The following is a 20,407-nucleotide window of genomic DNA, read 5'->3' on the forward strand; positions in this document are numbered from 1 at the left end:
GCTAAAGAATTTCCTCTTCATCTCTGTTCTACAGGGAGGTCCTTCTATTCTGAGGCTGTACCTTCTGGTCCAAGACTCCCACACTACAAGAATAATCCTCTCCACATCCACTCTATCTATGCTTTTCAATATTCAAAAGATTTCAGTGAGATTCTGCACCCCCCACATATTCTTCTGAACTCCAGCAAAAACAAACCCAGAGTAATCAAACACTCCTCATATTTTTATTAATTTATTCAGCAGAGTAGAGCCTTTTGGCCCATCCAGCCATGCAGCCCAGAGATCACCCAGTTTAATCTTAGCCTAATCACGGGACAATTTTACAAAGTGTCTTTGGACAGTGGGAGAAAACCTACGCAGTCACGGGTAGAAAGTACAAACTCCTTACAGGCAGTAATGGGAATTGAACCCAGGTCGCCGGTACTGTAAAGCACTGTGCTAACCACTAAGCCACTGTGCCGCCCCTTAACCCTCTCATCCCCAGGATCATTCTATTAAGGGACTGTAGCACAACCAGAAGTGTGTCTACAGGCTGAGTCCACTCTGGCCTCTCAGGTGGATGCAGAGGATCTTATGAGACTCTTTCAAAAAGCAACACACGAATAACTCCCGATCCTTAATTTACAATTATCAACACCATGGCAGATTATCATCATGGTGCTCTTCAGGTTGGCTTACTGACTTCATTTGGAGCTGTATTTCCTACGCTACAAGGTACGGATCCTCCCCACTTTATAACAGGGTTCTCTTCCTGTCCACTGCTTGATACACAAGTTCCCACCAAGCAGCAGATGCCTGCAATCCAGAACAGTTGGCAAATCAATCCATCTGGTGTCCCAAACACATTTGTATTTACAGACTGTACATACATCAGCTGTTCCTATGCTCCATACTTTGAAAATGCAAAGTTTGTGAAATATGCACATTTCTTCCTTTTTCCCCTCTCTCCTTTTCCTTCTCATCCTCCTTTGCATTCAGGAATGTCAACTCTGGTTTATCAAAACGAAGCTATTATCTTCAGCACAATTTCATAGCCATGTCTGAATCGGGTTTTATATCACTGGCATATGTCGTGAAATATGTTGCAAATATTTGCATCAACAGATTATTAAACTCATTCATAATACTGTGTGTGTTTCACAAACAAGAGAAAATCCACTGCGAAGAGGCCACAGTCAGATTGGAGGAGCAACACCTTGTATTCCATCTGGGTAGCCTCCAAACTGACGGCATGAACATCAATTTCTCAAACTTCTGGTGACTGCACCCCACCTCCTCCTCCTTCACCATCCCCATTTCCCATCTCTCACCTGATCTGCTTACCTGCCCATCATCTTCCTCTGCTGCTCCTTCACCTTCCCTTTCTTCCATGGCCTTCCGTCCTCTCCTATCAGACACCCCCTTCTTCAGCCCTGTAGCTCTTTCACCAATCGACTTCCCAGCTCTTTACCTCAGCCCTCCCCCTCCCCTGGTTTCACCTATCACCTACTACCTTGTACTACTTCCTCTCCTTCTCTGCCCCCCCCCCCACCTTCTTAATCTAACTTCATCTCTCTTCTCTTTTCTAGTCCTGATGAAGGGTTTCAGCCTGAAATGCCAACTGCTTACCCTTTTCCATAAATGCTGCCTGGCCTGCTGAGTTCGTTCAGCATTTTGTGTGTACTACAGATCTGAAGGTTGCTAGTTCAAGCCTCAGCCGAGGCAGCATGTTGTGTCCTTGAGCAACGCATTTAAACACATACTGCTCTGTGACGACACTGGTGCCAAGCTGTATCGGCCCTAGTGCCCTTCCCTTGGACAACATCGGTGGCATGGAGAGGGGAGACTTGCAGCATGGGCAACTGCCGGTCTTCCATACAACCTCGCCCAGGCCTGCGCCCTAGAAACCTTCCAAGGCGCAAATCCATGGTCTCATGAGACCAATGGATGCCTATATATAACATGCGTTTGCACAATTGCTTCAAACCTGTCTGAGTTATTACATAGAGCACATTACAGTACATTATTCTGGTATCTGGATGTAGTTGTTACTTCACCATCCTTGAGGTTGGTTCCACAGGGAACTGACAGGAAAACATAGGCTTTCTCTTCATTCGTTTATCTTTCCCTTAACATATTAAGAGGGAAACTACCATATTAAAGTAAATGTGATGGGCTCATTGTTCACAGTAAATCACATTGCGCCAAGCTGAGAGAGGAAGAAAAGGGGGAGACATCTATACTGAATGAATTTCCTTTTGGCAATGTGAAGTTTTATGGGTTTCTGTAATTATACAGCATTTTCTTTTCCCACAATCAGTGTGTTGTGCTCAAGTCTCTGGAGTTAGTCTTGAACTTCGAACCAAGAGTTGAAAGTGCAATTGGCTGAACCAGGACTTGCAGTGAGGAGTATTATTGATCAAAGGAACTATTATGGTACTGAAGGGAATGCTGTTATTCAGTGGTTAAAAATAAGAAAGAAAAACAGTGCATTTCCTGGATAAACAGAATACTGAAAATAGTCAGCAGATCAAGCAGTGATTGCAGAGAGAGCAACAGAACTGATTCAGATTCAGAAGATTAAAGATTCAGAATAGTCCAAATAAAAGATCACGGACCCGAAACAGCCACTGTTTTGCCACAGATGCTGCCTGACATGGCATGCAGCTTAATTATTGAAGAGCAAACTAGAACACAACAGAACAATGTACCACCAGTAAAACGTTTGCTCCATTCTAAAGTGGTACAGTTAATTTACACTCAGCGGCCACTTTATTAAGTACATTTGTAGACCTGCTTGTTGGTGCAAATATCTAATTAGCCGATTATGTAGCAGCAACTCAATGCATAAAAGCATGCAGGCATGGTCAAGAGGTTCAGAATGGTCAACATCAGAATGGGGAAGAAATGTGAACTTTGACCGTGCAATGACTGGTGGCGCCCGATGGAGTGGTTTGAGTATTGCAGAAAGTGATCTCCTGAGACTTCATGCTTTATAGCCTCCAGAATTTTCAGAGAATGGTGCAGAAAACAAAGCATCCAGTGACTGGCAGCTCTGTGGGTGAAAACACCTTGTTAATGAGAAAGGTCAGAGGAGTACAGCCAGATTGGTCTGAGCTGACAGTAACTCAAGTAACCATGCATTACAACAGGGATGTGCAGAAGATCACCCCTCAACGCATGTCATGTTGAAACCTGGTGAATGGGCTGCAGGAGAAGACCACAAACATATTCTCAGTGGCCAATTATTAAATACAGCAGCCATCAAGTGTACATTAACAAAGCAGCAAATATTTGTCTATGGAGGTAGATTGTCCATGAGAAAAACAATTGGGAGAACTGGTCAGTTATTTGAAGGAGCAGGTATCTGAGCTGTAAATAACTTTAGGATCAGCCAGTTAAAAACTGCCCAAAATATTTTGGTCCATTAATTTGTCGTGTACAAAAAACTGACACTTTTTAAATCAACTTCTAAAGTTGAATATATCGATCTTACGCAAACTTATTACCTGCTTCCAGTTTCACTATGGTGGTTTGATCTACAAGTACAGTTTGTCTCCAAGCATAGTTAATCTAACAGGATATTCAAAACTATGTGACTTTCCATACTTTATCTGCAAAACTAAATATATCTTTGGAAAGAGCAACAAAATGGAAATTGGCAAGGGGTCAGTTGATAACAGCGACGCAGACCTGAAAGATCAACAATTATTAAGCTGATAGTGTCACTGCTCCAGTATCAGCTGCAAAAACACGAAATGTATGATATCTGATCATGGGAGCATGACATCATTTAAATAGGCTTTGTCATTACAAACAGTATTGTGTTTTAGAAACAGAAATCTACAGCACATTACAGGCCCTTTGGCCCACAATGTTGTGCCGACCATGTGACCTACTGAAGAAACTGCCTAGAATTTCCCTATCGCATAGCCCTCTATTTTTCTAAGCTCCACGTACCTATCTAAGAGTCTCTTAAAAGACCCTGTTGTATCTGCCTCTACCACCTTCACTGGCAGTGCATTCCACACACCCACCACTCTCTGGGATGAAAAACTTACCTCTGACATTCCCCTTGTACCTACTTCCAAGCACCCTAAAACTGTGCCCCCTCGTGTTAGCCATGTCATCCCCGGGAAAAAGCCTCTGGCTATCCACACAATCATTGCCTCTCATCATTTTGTACACCTCTGTCAGGTCACCTTTCAACCTCCGTCACTCCAAGGAGAAAAGGCAATGTTCACTCAACCTATTCTCATAAGACATGCTCTCCAATCCAGGCAACATCCTTGTAAATCTCCTCTGCACTCTCTTTATAGTATCCACATACTTCCCGTAATGAGGTGACCAGAACTGAACACAGTGCTCTAGTACAATCTAACTAAGGTCTTATATAGCTGTAACATTACCTCACAGCTCTTGAAAATCCCACAGTTGGTGAACACACCATACACCTTCTTAACAACACCCCAAGATCTCGCTGATCCTCCACACTGCCAAGTCTTACCATTAATATTATATTCTGTCTTCAAATTTGACCTTCCGAAATGAACCACTTCACACTTAACTGGGTTGAACTCCATCTGCCACTTCTCAGCCCAGTTCTGCATCCTATTGAAGTCTTGCTGTAACCCCTGACAACCTTCCAGACTATCCACAGCACCCCCAACTTTTGTGTCATCAGCAAACTTACTAAGCCACCCTTCTACTTCCTCATCCAGGTCTTTTATAATAATCACAAAGAGGTTGTGTACCAGTGCAGGTCCCTGCAGAACACCACTGTTCACTGTCTTCCATGCAAAATACAAACCATCTACAACCATCCTTTGCCTTCTGTGGGCAAGCCAATTCTGGATCCACAAAGCAAGGTCTCCTTGGATCCCATGCCTTGTTTTGTAGTTTTAGCCTTGCTTATCAAAACTTACCATAATCATTGGTTAAAGTTATCATCTATCATTGATTTTTAGTGAATAATTCAGCACTAACCCCTAAAATATAAGACACTAATTTCCTGACTTGTACTTTTTACACTGTACGAATTATTTTTCTTTTTGAAAAATTCTGTTTTTTAAAAAAAGTTCATTCTCTGCTTTGTTGTGTTAATCAGAGAGAATTCTGAACTTTCACGTATCTCACAATACAAGTGGCTAAGTGCATCTGCCAGTTCTCAGAGCAAACCCATCAATTCTCTCCCACATTTATTCCCTACAACCTATTCCCTTCCTCATACCCTTCAATTCCACACTGTATCTCCATCAACAATTGACTCCAGGAATGATTTACAGCAATCAATTAATGTAATGAGCAGTAAATCTCTGGGATATTTGATAAAACTTGAGTAACAAATGGAACTCATGAAGATGCATTCAAACTCCACACAAATACCGTGGGGTGTCACGGTAGCATAGCAGCTAGCCTGACTCTACTACGACTCTGGCTATCAGAGTTTGGAGTTCAATCCTGGTGCTGTCTGCAAGGAGTTTGCACTTTCTCCCTGTGATTGTGCTGGCTTCCTCCGGGCGCCCTGGTTTACTCTCACAGACCAAAGACCTCCTGGTTAGTAGGCTCATTGGTCATTGTGAATTGCCCTGAGATTAAGCTAGTGTTAAGTAGGTGGGCTGCAGAGTGGCATAACTCGTTACGCCAGAAAGGCCTTTGTTCTGCACACATCTCTGAATAAATAAAAATAATAATGAAGAACTGAACCTGGGTCATCAGAGCTACATGCTACACGACTGTGCTGCCTTACTTGATAAAGAGTTTATTTTCTAACCTGATCCTTAAGTATCTTTATCGTAACCTTGGACTCATCCATTTTAATAATATACTAGTCTATCACACTTACTTTCCCAAACCTTTAATAATCATGAAGAATTTCATCTTTACTCTTCTCAGCACGAACTTCTTATTTCTTTTAAATGTACTGACCCTGATTCAGTGAGCACCACTCTTACCAGAGTGGGAAGTTATGGATTCATGTTCCACTCCATATACTTCTGTGCTGCCATTCCACTGCTGGATGGAAGGAGTAATGTGTGATGTTTTAAGTCCAGCTTTTAGGGGAGGCATGCAACTGTGGCCTACCTAGCTGTACGAGGGCAATAGTGGATGTTCAACCAACATCTATATAATACTAAAACTCTCATGCTCTGTCCGTCTGTTTGTTACCTCTAATTAGCACAAACAGTGCATTACAGCTGCACTTTTTTTGCCTAAATCGAATTAAAATGCGCTAACTTACAGAATGCAGGCAAAGTTCAGGGTTATATATTCGTATAAAATTGCTCACTTCCCAAAAATCAACAGGCTGGCTTTCACCCGAGACCCGATTGGCCATCATGGAAATTGGGACGTGACAGCCCAACGCATGCACACGACCAGCCTCAGCAGCGACACCTACTGGAACAAAAGGGCAGGACAGCTGTATTTCGAGGGGTCCACATTCTGCTAATCACCATCAACATGTGCAGGATTGGGACAGATCTAACTGCCACCCATCAATGAGATAATTAAATCTTATTGTAATGACGTACTTTGAGACACCATTAAAACCCTTTGCTGCAGTCAAAAGACAGCGGTGACTATATTACGTCCATTTAGGAGAGCGCCAACCACATCATCAAGAATAATCAGCATCCTTTGGTGATACTGCTTCGTATCTTCTATCCAGTATTAAGGTAAAAAAAATGGTCACCCTAATTATGCCACATGGAAAGGGAAGGGTGACATTATGGTCAAGAGATGACACCAAACATCACCGGGAAGTGGCAAGGAGAGGGAGAGAACAAGAATCGGATGAAGCCAGGGCCAGGATCAAAGAGTCAGGACAAAAAAAGATGAGAGAAGAAGAGGCAGAGGAGGAGAGGCATGCATGTCTCCAGGATTGGAGAGAAAGAATAAACAGCAGAAGAGATAAAGAGATGGGGAATGAAAGGGCTGCACGTCTCCAGGATGACAACAAGAGGCACAAGGGTGGCAGATAAACCAGAAGTGTCCTTCGTTAAACAAGGAGCAGCTATACTTGCTTTGCTACGCGTCATTCTTCTTTAATAAACTGAGGTTTTCTACCTCAGTTTCCAAAGCAAAGTGATACCAATAGCATTCAGGAAAACTTAATGTTCATTCTGGTCACATCAGACTGCACCACCCTTCTCTCAAAGGGTGCCCCAACAGGTCACCCCGTCGTCTAGTCTCTACTAAAAATGATCTGCTCCTCTTCACATAGATACCTATGGGAGCTTATTGTGCACAAAATATCTGTCATTTCCTAAATTTTAACTATGAATACTCCTGAAAGGATTTCATTTCCTGCAAAATGCTTCGTGGCATCCTGATGTTTGAAAAGACATAAGTAAGGTTCCTACTCCTAATCCATGCTGCAATCAGATGGATCTAAGCTCTATCTCAAAATTCAATGCCAAAAGCAAATTTCAAAGTTCAAAGTAAATCTATTATCAAAGTACGTATATATATGTTACCAGATCCCACCCTGAAATTCATTTTCTTGCAGAAATTTACAGGAAAAAATACAACAGAATTTTACAGAACACTACATAAACAGACATACTGACAATCATTGAGCAAAAGACGACAAACAGGGCAAATAAAAATAACGCTGAGGACATCAGTTGTTAAAGAGTCTTTGGAAGTGAGTCTGCAGATCATAGAATTAGTCCAGATCAGTCCATAGTGGTCAGGGAGGCTGGTGGTTGTCCCTGAAACTGATGGGGTGGGACATGAGGCTTCTGTACATCCTGCCATATTGTAGTAGCAAGGAGGGGCACATCCTCTATTGCAGGAGTCTTTAACGATGGATGTTGCCTTCTTGTGGCAGTGCTCCATGTAAATGTACTCAATGATAGGGAGGGTTCTGCCCGTGATGGACTAGGCTGCTTCCACCACTTTCTGTAGCCTTTTCCATTCCTGGGCATATTTCCCTTCCAGACCAGGACGTACCCAGTTAGGATACTCTTCATTGTGCATCTATATACATTTGTCCAAATTTTTGGTGATGTGTCGAATCTACGCAAACTTCTAAAGGAGCAGAGGTGTTGTATCTTCATTGTGATGACATTTATGTACTGGTCCCAGAAAAGACCCTCTGATATATTAACTCATCCTATCATCTTCTGTTCTCCTTCCTCCTGCAGTCAATAATCAGCTCTTTGGTTTTGCTGACGCTGAGTGAGAGGTTGTTGATGTGGCATCACTCAACCAGATTTTCAATCTCCTTCATGTCTGCTGACACGACTCCACCTTTGATTTGGCCGACAACAGCGGTGCCGTCACCAAACAAACAGAGCATTGGAGCTGTACTTAGCCACAAAGTCATAAGTATAAAGTGAGTCGAACAAGGTACTAACCATATAGCCATATGGTGCACCTGTGCTGATGTTTTGTTTGCCATATTTTAAATCATTCTTATGGTACAGTGACTAAAACTGTAAACAAAGCTTCAACTGCGCTTGGCTATTTGTCTCCCAATATATTCTGTGCAACTTCAGGAATTCCACATGTATTTTATGACAAGCTTGTTCTGCTCTCCCACTTTGTTTTCTCCCCAACTCCATCTACCGTGTTACAGTTCAGGATGTTGTTTCCTTTGCCACCCTTGACCAGAGAATTCATACTTTCATGTACAGTCCTTCAATGTTCTCTTTAAGTACTGCTCACAGCCTTAAAGCTAATGGATCTCCAAACCAATATATGGTTTGTAGAACTAAAACGGTCAGGTTGATGTTGGGAAGAGTCAATATCCTTAATTTAGTAACACTTTAGTTGTAAAATATTTCACAAAATCTTCAACAGAGCACCTTGCAGCTGGATTGCAAGTTTGCTTGCCTGTACTATTGGAAATAGCTGCATTAATTTCACATAATTTACACAGAGAAAACAACCTTATGTCTCTGAAACCAACTTGCCATTGTACTTTACTGTCAAAGTTTGAAGTGTTTTAAGGAACTGTGTTGATTGACAACACATGATAATTTAGGAGTTTGACCATAAATAAATACATTTTAAGGAGCATCTTAAAAAGAGGAAAATCCAAAGACAGGGAGTTAGGTAGGGAATTGCTGAGACTTGGACTGAGGCAACCAAAGACATGGCTTCTAAACAGTCAAAAGCCATAATCTCAAATGTCTCAAGCAGCATGAAGCAAATTAGTTACAGGGAATTGTGTTCAATGTAGAATGATGCTATTCTCATCAACATCATTTTCTTGTTGGCTTTTGCTCCAACAAGTTTTGATTTCAAATTTTTCATCTGGTTTCAGTATTGATATATGTTGGTGGGAAGGGGCCTCAATGGTTGGCATTGTACAGGGAGATGAATAGCTTGTTTCTATACTGTCTGTCTGTTGAAATTATATCGTTCCAATAACCTGGAAAGTATTTGCTCATATGCTAGGTCTTCATTGCAGCCATTAATATGAACATGTGCTGAAGGGTTGATTCCCAGTAATGGAGAGTGACAACCCTTGAAACTGTGGCAGTATCTGATCAATTGTAGCATCACTGAGCCAATGAGAATCAAGGGGGAAACTCTACAGTGTTGGAGTGATACACAGCACAAAGGGAAATGGGTTGTGGCTGTTAGAAGTCAGCTCCAGGACATTTGTGAGGGACTTCTTCAAGACCTTAGTCATCTTCAGCTGTTCAATCTGAAGTCAGAATGTTTGTTGGCGAGTTCAGTTCCATTCGCAATATAGCAGATAAGAAATTTTCAATAACTCCATACAGTGAGACATGGTCAATATTCTGACATGGTCTGATAAATGGTCAAGTGTCAGTTTATGACTGCTTTATCGCTTTATACATTTTTGGATCTGGGCACTGGTGATCAGGCCAGCAATTGTAGCTCATTCCCAACTGCTCTAGAGATGGTGATGAACCTGTTACCCTTCCACTGAAGTTTGTCCCACAGAGCAGTCTCTAGCATGCACATGCGGGGTCCCACCATCATAGAGGACAGATTTGTTCTTATTTATTTAGAGATAAAGTGCAGGATAGGCTCTTCCAGCCGCACCATCTCATAACCCCCAATTTAACCCTAACCTAATCCCGGGACAATTTACAATGATTACTCAACCCATCTGTTATGTGTTTGGACTGTTGGAGGAAACCAGAGGACCCAGAGAAGATGCACGCATTGCACAGGGAGGACGTACAGAGCCTCCTTGCAGAGGACGCTGAGACTGAACTCTAAACTTGGATGCCCCGAGCTGTAATAGCATCGTGCTAACTGCTCTGCAACTTTGAAGTTTCCTTACCCCTTAACCTGTTTAATTGTCCCTCAGCATCCACAGATTGATGTGGTAGGATTGCAGAGCTTTGATCTGATCCACTGGTAACGAAATCGCCATAACTACTACATGTCCTTGTTATTGTTGTGCACCACGTCAGCACCACACCTTTAATTAAGCCTGCGGCTATCCTCTGAATTCATTGATTCTAGGTTGATCCCTGGGTAACACAGATCTTTCCTGGAATGGAGGAAACCAGAACTGCACACAATCCTTTACGTGCAATCTAACTGAAGTTTTAAATGGCTGCAACATAACTTCATAACTCTTATACTCAATGCCAGGGCTGATTAAGGCAAGCATACTATACACCTCCTTTACCTGTCAGTCCAGTTGAGTCACTACTTTCAAGGAGCTATGGACCTGAACCACAAGATATCGCTCTACATCAGTGCTTTTAACTGTATACTTTTCCACTAGACACAGTGATTCCAGCACTGATCCCCATGGATCACCACTGGTCACAGAACTCCAGTCAGAATAACATACCTCCACCACTGTCCTCATCTTTTATGACCAAGCCTATGTTGAATCCAATCTGCCAGTTACTCCAAGTCCTACATGCTTCAATCTTTTGGATTAACCTACTACGAGGGACCTTGTTAAATTCTTGAGATTAGTAGAGAATCTCACCAATACAAATGCATCTCCAAGATTCATTTTATTTTGTACATAGAATACAACTCTGAGATTTATCTTCTCCAGATACACAGAAAATACAGAAAAACCATGGAAGACCTTGAAAGACATCAACCCCCCCCCAATGCATGATAAGGAAAAAGAAACAAACCCCCAACCCCACCCCCCCACCCTCTCCCTCACATAAAAAGTAACAAATCACCCACCCAGAAAATGAGAACGAGAACATCAATCCCCAAATGCAAAACCACTCCCACCGGGCATTAACATCAAACCCCCAACCCCCTCTCTCGCACATAAAAAAAGATCACCCACACGGCATTACATTTTGGTGTAACTCCATTACATTTGTCTTGCCTACTGTTCATACCAATCAAATCATTACATAATGCATTGACAAACACGAGAAATCTGCAGATGCTGGAAATCCGAGCAAAACACACAAAATGCTGGAGGAACTCAGCAGGCCAGGCAACATCATTTGGAAAAAGCACAGTTGACGTTGTGGGCTGAAACCCTTTGGCAGGTGTGCATAGTGCACGGAAGTAGTACAAACAATAACAGAATACAGAATAAAGTGTAACAGCTACAGGAAATGTACAGTGCAGGTAAACGGCAAGGTGAAAGATCAAAAAAGGTAGATAGTAAAGTCAAGAGTCCACTTATTGTATTGGGGAACCACTGAATAGGCTTGTACCAGCAGGGTAGCTGTCCTTGCGTGTGGTGGTAAATGTTTTCAGGTTTTTTTTAACTATGATGGAAGAGGTGAGAAGGGAGATTGTCTGGGATGGGTGGGGCCTTTGGTTGCCCTGGTTAACCATATAACAATTACAGCATGGAAACAGGCCATGTCGGCCCTTCTAGTCCATGCCGAACTCTTACTCTCGCCTAGTCCCACTGACCTGCACTCAGCCCATAACCCTCCATTCCTTTCCTGTCCATATATCTATCCAATTTAACTTTAAATGACAACATCGAACCGACCTGAACCACTTCTGCTGGAAGCTCGTTCCACACAGCTACCACTCTCTGAGTAAAGAAGTCCCTCATGTTACCCCTAAACTTTCGCCCTTTAACTCTCAACTCATGTCCTCTTGTTTGAACCTCCCCCACTCTCAATGGAAAAAGCCTATCCACGTCAACTCTATCTATCCCCCTCATAATTTTAAATACCTCTATCAAGTCCCTCCTCAACCTTCTAGGCTCCAAAGAATAAAGACCTAATTTGTTCAACCTTTCTCTGTAACTTAGGAGATGAAACCCAGGCAACATTTTAGTAAATCTCCTCTGTACTCTCTCAATTTTATTGACATCTTTCCTATAATTTGGTAACCAGAACTGTACACAATACTTCAGATTTGGCCTCACCAGTGCCTTATATAATTTCAACATTACATCCCAACTCCTATACTCAATGCTCTGATTTATAAAGGCCAGCATACCAAAAGCTTTCTTCACCACCCTATCCACATGAGATTCCACCTTCAAGGAACTATGCACCATTATTCCTAGATCCCTCTGTTCTTCAATGCCCTACCATTTACCATGTATGTCCTATTTTCATTAGTCCTACCAAAATGTAGCACCTCACATTTATCAGCATTAAACTCCATCTGCCATCTTTCAGCCCACTCTTCTAAGTGGTCTAAATCTCTCTGCAAGCTTTGAAAACCTACTTTGTTATCCACAACTCCACCTATCTTAGTATCATCTGCATACTTACTCATCCAATTTACCACTCCATCATCCAGACCATGAATATATATTACAAACAACATTGGACCCAGTACAGATCCCTGAGGCACACCACTAGACACCATCCTCCAATCTGACACACAGTTATCCATCACTACTCTCCAGCGTCTCCCATCCAGCCACTGCTGAATCCATTTTACTACTTCGATATTAATACCTAACAATTGAACCTTCCTAACTAACCTTCCATGTGGAACCTTGTCACAGGCCTTATTGGTTGCTTTGTACTTTCCAAGCATAAAATTCTTACTATCTAGGCGCTGGAGAATGGCATCTGTCTGCATTCACCACCATGTGCAGGTTCTTTTACAATTCATAGACAAGCTTGATTTGGGAACATAATTACCATTCTCTCACCATCACTGGACCAAAATCTTGGAACTCCCTGCGCCACGGGGATCCATTCACCACATGGTCTTCAGCCCATCCAGACCTGGCTTTCCATCAACTAACTTTTCAAGAGCTTCTAGGGATGACCATTAAATGCAGGTGTGACTAGGAACACCCATATCCCATGAACAAACTTTAAAGAAAAGCTCTTGGCGAGCAGGAACGTCCGGCAAAAGCTTAAGAAATTTGGCAGGGGAAGTAGCAGAAAGAGAGAGAAAATTTCAAGTTTCAATGAAATCCTCTTTGACTCATCCTGATAACTAGCGGTTGTGAAGTGTTCTTTCTCTCCCAAGTAGACTTTATTTAATTAAAGACTTAACGATGGAGTACCGCTACCCCCCACTTTACAAAACACTTGCGTTTGTCTTTTGGGGATATTAACTCAAACAGCTGTAAAGGGCTGTCCAGGCGAAATCGCCGCACAGGGACTGAACTTCAGCTCTAACTGCTTGGCGGTCGGTGGGTGGGGGGGGGGGGGAGAGGGGCGGGGGGCGTTAATCAGTAACAATACGGTATAATATGTAACTAAAGAAGGGAATTAACATATCCCCTATGAGTTAAGTTAAATGCTGTTCTGTGAACCGGTCGGTTACTTACTGCCCGTTTTACTTGTGAAGGAGTTGCGAAGGTGCTTCAGCAGTGAAAGATCGTTAATCATTTACACAAATAAAACATTAGCTGCTCCCCCCCCCAACCACACACATACACCTCCTGCCCATGCCCCTCTGCCACCGGGTTCAGAAATAAACCTTTCCCTCGCCTACAGAGGGGAAGTAACAACCCAATATACTAAACAGCCCTACTGCAATACCACTGCAAAATGTGCACACATTTAGAATGCAGAAAACCTGCAATTTTTAAATTGGAACCATGTCCTTCAGCACCTCCCGAAATACATCTCAATGAAGGCAGTTATGCAGCCTGTCGGTATTTTTAAACATATATTTTCCTGCCTCTCCTTTCAAACAGACTTTCTACTTTTTTCCCCCCAATGCAATTTAAAGTGCATTCTCCAAATTCCCTTCCAGCAGCAGGCTGTTGCAGATTGCCATGCACGCCGATCACTTGAGACCCCTTTTATGCAGAGTTTGCGCTTCGTTGTGAACTATTTCTCCACACCACCCCCCATCCAGAACTTCGTTTTTCCTTCTCTGCGTTCCAAGACGGATTACTGTTACGCGAAAGTCCTTCCATACTTTTTGCACGAGCTATATCATGGACACTTTCTAGCGGGAGAGCAAAGTCTCGATTTTTTTTTACCTTTGAGATGGTGAGGGGCTCTCCGTGTTCCAGCCCCCCCTTTAGGGTAAAGCCCCACGGAGCTCCACCTTGCAAATGAACATGAATATGTTGGTAGATGCTGGCTGCTTCTCTGTTGCGCTCCATACTCTATGATTTCTCGGAGTTCCATCACATTCCCATTGATTTTTTTCTTCCCCCCCCCCCCCCGACTAACTGCTACTTTGCATCCATTACGGAAATGACATTGAGACATAACTCGCCCGCTCCTCAATCTGCCTTTTCCAGGATTGACAACCAGTCCAGCCAATCATCTCCTCCGTCAGACTGTGAGCGGCGAACCAATGCGGCGAAAGGGAAAGGTTCGGGACTTCGGTGCAAGTTCTGCTCGAGTTCATCTTTTTAACTCGTTTCGAAGAAGTATGGAAATAATCGCATTCAAAAGTTGCTCAGTCTTTCAACCTAAAGACTTGTACCTTGAACCTCATTGAAAATGTGTGAAAGAAAACTTGTTGTCCTCTCATTGAATGCACAGCGTTGGTCTCATACTTAGAATTTTCCTTTGTTCCAGTTTTATCTTTGCTTTATTTTCATTAAGCCATACACTACATACGGAGATATTTGGCCTGTCACGCCTGTTCTGTTCCTTGAAAGAGCAATCCATCAGTTTCGCTGCCTAGTGGAGGTGGCACAACAGCATAGCAGTTTAGTGTAATGCTTTACAGCGCCAGAGATCCAGATTCAATTTCCGCCACTGCCTGTGAACAGTTCATACATTCTCTTTTGACCATGTGGGTTTCCTTCCGTTGTTCCAGTTTTCTCCCATTTTCCAAAGTCATAGGGGTTGAGGTTAGTAAGTTGTCTACATGCTATGTTGGTGCCAGAAGCATGGAGTCACTTCAAAGGTTCAAAGATACAAAGTTTCATTTTAATGTCAAAGTATGTATGTACAATACAACTCTGATATTCCTCTTCTTCAGATAGCCAAGAAACACAGAAAAACCATGGGAGTTGTTGAAAAGAAACAACATCACTCCCTCACCCCGACACAAAAAAGAAACAAAACATGCAAAATCTAAAACCCCCACCCCCTCCAGCACAAAAACCAGCAACAATAACAAATCCCTAGCCCTTTCCTCACAGAAAGAAACAGCGACGGAATATCAGATTCCCAGCCCCCTCAACGCAGAAAAGAACAGTTGCAATAACATTAAAACCTCCAACCATCTGTCAAACACAAAGACTAACAGATTCACCCACACAGAAAAACACCAATATCAAACGTCAGAGCCCAAACCCTCAACTTCTTTTGTGGGCTATCCCTAGCCCATCCATGGGCTGTGTTGGTCACGGGTGCAAACGATGCATTTCACCATATGTTTCAATATCTTGATATATATGTGACCAATAAAGCTGATCTTTCATCTTTAGTATTTCTAATTTTAATTCCTATTCTGAAATTGAGCTTTTATCCTGAATGGATACAGTGCTTCACCTCTGTTTTGTTATACTGCTCATATTTCAAGAGCCCGGATGAAGACAAAGGAACCTCTCAGTTAATATTAGTTCATTTTTCATTCCCAGCAAAAATCACTGAAAGCTGTCAGATTTTTCACTCCTTCATGATTTGTGAACCCTCTGTGGTAACGGGGTGACATGTTCATTAGCTGGGCATTTACAGAGAACAAAATGTAAAGTGCCCAGCATAACCATTCTCTAACACAAGGACTATGAGATTAGTGAGGGTAGTTACCATCCAAATGCAGTTCCAAAGAAAGGTGCTCTTACTTTTAAGTGCTTTGCATTATGATAAAGTATATGAAATACATATATATTCATTCCTTTCCATAGATGCTTTCTGATCTGCTGAACTCCTCCAGTACTTTATGTGTTTAACTATGAAAATACACATTTTTCTTCTCTACTAGACAATGTTCATCTTTTACTTTAAAAACAGATTTACAAATTAAGCTCTGTGCTATTGATTATCTGCTAATCTGGTGTTCATTCGTTAATAACTCTGGGCATTCTATTTTAGACAGAATAATGTGATAATTTCCGTGTTTTCCATGAAGATGAAGATCCTTCCTTAGAAAGCCCACTGCCCTGAAATATTAACACACTTTCTCTTTCCACAGATGCTTCTGGCTTAAGGAGTATTTCCGGCATTTTCTAATTCTATTTGCATTCAATTCAGGTTGCTGCTTTGCAGGAAGGATGTGGAGATTTTGGAGAGGGTGCAGAAGAGGTTTACTTTGATGCTCTCTATATTAGAAGGCATATGCTGTAAGGAAAGCTTGGACAAACTTGTTTTCTCTATAGTTCAGAGACTGGAGAAAAATCAGATAGAGGCTTATCACTAGAGAGGAGGCAGCCAAAATCTTTTTCTCCTCAGCATTGAAATTACCCATACCAGAGGAAATGCATTTAAGGCTAGAGGGGTTAAATTCAAATGGGACGTGCAAGGCAATTCTTTTACACAGCATGGTGGATGTCTGGAATGAATTGTTGGGGTAGTGGTGGAGCAAATGTGCCAGAGGAATTTAAGAGGCTCTTAGATGGGCACAGGAAAAGGAGGATATGATCACTGTGTAGGCAGATGGGATTCATTTAGCTGGGAATTTTACTACTAGTGCAATTAGTTTGGAACAACATTATGGACTGAAGTTCCTGTTCTATGCTATACTGTTCTATGTTTTATTTCAGGTTTCCAGTATCTGCACATTTTTGCTTTCGCATGTCGGGTACTGAGCTAAGATTCTTCTGCTATGTAACATAGAAACATAGAAAATAGGTGCAGGAGTAGGCCATTTGGCCCTTCGAGCCTGCACCACCATTCAGTATGATCATGGCTGATCATCCAACTCAGAACCCTGTACCTGCCTTCTCTCCATACCCGCTTTAGCCACAAGGGCCATATCTAACTCCCTCTTAAATATAGCCAATGAACTGGCCTCAACTGTTTCCTGTGGCAGAGAATTCCACAGATTCACCACTCTCTGTGTGAAGAAGTTTTTCCTCATCTCGGTCCTAAAAGGCTTCCCCTTTATCCTTAAACTGTGACCCCTTGTTCTGGACTTCCCCAACATCGGGAACAATCTTCCTGCATCTAGCCTGTCCAATCCCTTTAGAATTTTATACGTTTCAATAAGATACCCCCTCAATCTTCTAAATTCCAGCGAGTATAAGCCTAGTTGATCTTGTCTTTCATCATATGAAAGTCCTGCCATCCCAGGAATCAATCTGGTGAACCTTCTTTGTATTCCCTCTATGGCAAGAATGTCTTTCCTCAGATTAGGGGACCAAAACTGCACACGATACTCCAGGTGTGGTCTCACCACGGCCTTGTACAACTGCAGTAGAACCTCCCTGCTCCTGTACTCGAATCCTCTTGCTATGAATGCCAGCATACCATTCATCTTTTTCATCGCCTGCTGTACCTGTATGCCCACTTTCAATGACTGGTGTACAATGACACCCAGGTCTCGTTGCACCTCCCCTTTTCCTAATCGGCCACCATTCAGATAATAATCTATTTTCCTGTTTTTGCCACCAAAGTGGGTAACCTCACATTTATCCACATTAAATTGTATCTGCCATGAATTTGCCCACTCACCTAATCTATCCAAGTCACACGGCATCCTCTTAGCATCCTCCTCACAGCTAACACTGCCGCCCAGCTTCGTGTCATCCGCAAACTTGGAGATGCTGCATTTAATTCCCTCGTCTAAGTCATTAATATATATTGTAAACAACTGGGGTCCCAGCACTGAGCCTTGAGGTACCCCACTGGTCACTGCCTGCCATTCTGAAAAGGTCCCGTTTATTCCCACTCTTTGCTTCCTGTCTGCAAACAAAAGTGATGAGGAAACGTACAGGAGTAAGATAGATTGGCTGGTTGAATCATGTCATAACAACAACCTTCCACTCAACTTCAGTCCAAGGAATTGATTGTGAACTTCAGGAAGAGGAAGCAGGGTGAATGCACACTTGTCCTTATTGAGGGGTTAGAGGAGAAAAGGGTAAACAGCTTCAAGTTCCTGGGCATCAATATCTAAAGGGACCATTCCTGGGCCCAACACATTGTTGCAATCATGAAGAAGGCAGACCAGCAGCTCTATTTCATTATTAATTAAAAGAGATTTGGCATGTCACTGAAAATTCTTGTAGATTTCTGCAGGTGTACAATGGAGAGCACTCTGACCAGTTGCATCACAGCCTGGTATGGGGGCTCCAATGCACAGGGTCACAAAAATCTGCAGAGGGTTGTAAACTCACCCAGTTCTTTCATAGGCACAACTCTCCCCAGCGTCAAGGATAACTTCAAGAAGCAATGCCTTAAGAAGGCAGCATTACTCATTTAAGACCCTCACCATCCAGGACATGCCCTCTTTGTGCCGGTAGCGTTGCGATCATTGGGGGAAGGTACAGGAGCCTAAAGACCCACACTCAATTTCTTAAGAACAGCATCCTCCCCTCCGCCATCATATTTCTGAATGGTCCATGAACCCATGAACACTGCCTCATTATTTGTCTTTTGCACTATTTGTTCATTTTTGTAATTTATAGTAATTTCTTAATGTCTTGCATTGTAGTGCAGCTAAACAGCAAATTTCATGACATATGTAAGTGATATTAAACCTGATTCTGACTCTGAAACTGAAAAATACCCAGCAGTCAGGCAGCACTGGTGAAGCAAAGTGGTCAGTCAATGTTTCAGTTCACCTATAGGCTGTTTTCCCTCTGACAAAACAAATAAAGGTTGCGATTTCAGCCCACTTTTGGAAATTATTTTATTGTGAATCTGTTAAGTTATTGAGAAAAAAGTACAAACCATTACAATTACGCCCACTTTGGTTTTAGTCTCAACCTATTTGTGACCAATGGGGATTTACACACATACCAAAGATTGCATTAGAATGACTCTTTCATCATCTCGGCATTTTGTTCAGTAGATCCAATTATGAACTCACTTGTTGATAATCATAGAGAACTTTCCTATACATGGTCAATCAGAGTTCCACATTAACATACCATTCAGTATTATCTCATTACTTGAGAACAAACTTGCATTATGTAAATTTGGTAAAGACTAAGAAGGTTTATAAACTCAAAATGTCAATTACATTGTCTAATAGTGTTCAGATAAGTTGTGTAAGTCATATAACATGTTACTAAACTTTCAATGTCAGATTTTGAAATTGGCACTGAATCAATTTCTCTCAGCTTGCGGAGCCACTACCATGATCTGCTTAACCCTGGCACACGTAAAAAGGAATGGAAAAAATCAGCCAGATTCTTGCTCCTGGATAATATTTAGTATTCATACTTGGAAAATCTGCTTGTATTATATCAGGTGGATGGGATTGATTTCAGCAATGTAATTCTGTATAGTCGCATTGCCAGTCCATGCTCATTATATACATCTGCAGATACTGGAAATTTGAAATAAAAACAGAGAACACTGGAAACACTCAGCTGATAAAGTAGCATCTGAGGAAAGAGAAACGCTGTGGATGCTGTTGAAGTGTCCCAGACTGGAAAAAACTCTTTCTCTTTCAACTGATACTGCCTGACCTGATGAGTGGTTCCAGTATTTGCTACTCTTACTTTAGTCTACATGGACATATGAAACTTAGCCACTGGGAAACTTAAACAAATTAGCATATCCTATCAAGAGTTAGCACCTTTAGGAAAGGAGAGAAAAATGTATGAAAATTGAAAAAAACATCAAATAGAACTATCTGATTTCCATTCTGTATTGTGAAGAGATGTCTTTATGTGATTCTCTGTTATATTTTAAGAATTCTAAGCCAATCTATTGATGACTCATTTTCTGTTGTTTTGTTGTTCCTTACCGCGCCTTGTGGTGCATCAGGCGCAACCTTGCTGTTTCTTCAGCATTTTTGACTGTTTTACGAACCCAGCATGGATAGAAAGCATGCAAGGGTCCTGCTGGGTTCGAATCTGGGTCTGGTGCAGACACTACTGCACAACCAGCGAGTGAGCAACCTAACTGCCAGCGCCTCAGTGGAATCTACATTATATTAAGTGTTAATTTATTCTGGAAAATGGAAAAAAGCCCACAATGAATCCACCATG

General features: G+C 42.1%; 1 protein-coding gene across 2 annotated transcripts in view; it reads right to left on the bottom strand.

Moving 5' to 3' along the window:
- The window catches only part of LOC140204197 (protein Shroom4-like), a 150,245-nt gene extending 135,776 nt beyond the window's left edge, over nucleotides 1–14,469 (bottom strand). For both annotated transcript variants that reach the window (XM_072270676.1, XM_072270674.1), the window contains exon 1: nucleotides 14,327–14,469. In XM_072270676.1, the coding sequence (XP_072126777.1) occupies nucleotides 14,327–14,452 (126 nt within the window). In that variant the 5' untranslated portion in view covers nucleotides 14,453–14,469. The remainder of the gene's footprint in view (nucleotides 1–14,326) is intronic.
- Nucleotides 14,470–20,407: the final 5,938 nt, after the last annotated feature.

The sequence above is a fragment of the Mobula birostris genome, chromosome 10 (assembly GCF_030028105.1).
Source record: "Mobula birostris isolate sMobBir1 chromosome 10, sMobBir1.hap1, whole genome shotgun sequence".
Taxonomy (NCBI): domain Eukaryota; kingdom Metazoa; phylum Chordata; class Chondrichthyes; order Myliobatiformes; family Myliobatidae; genus Mobula; species Mobula birostris.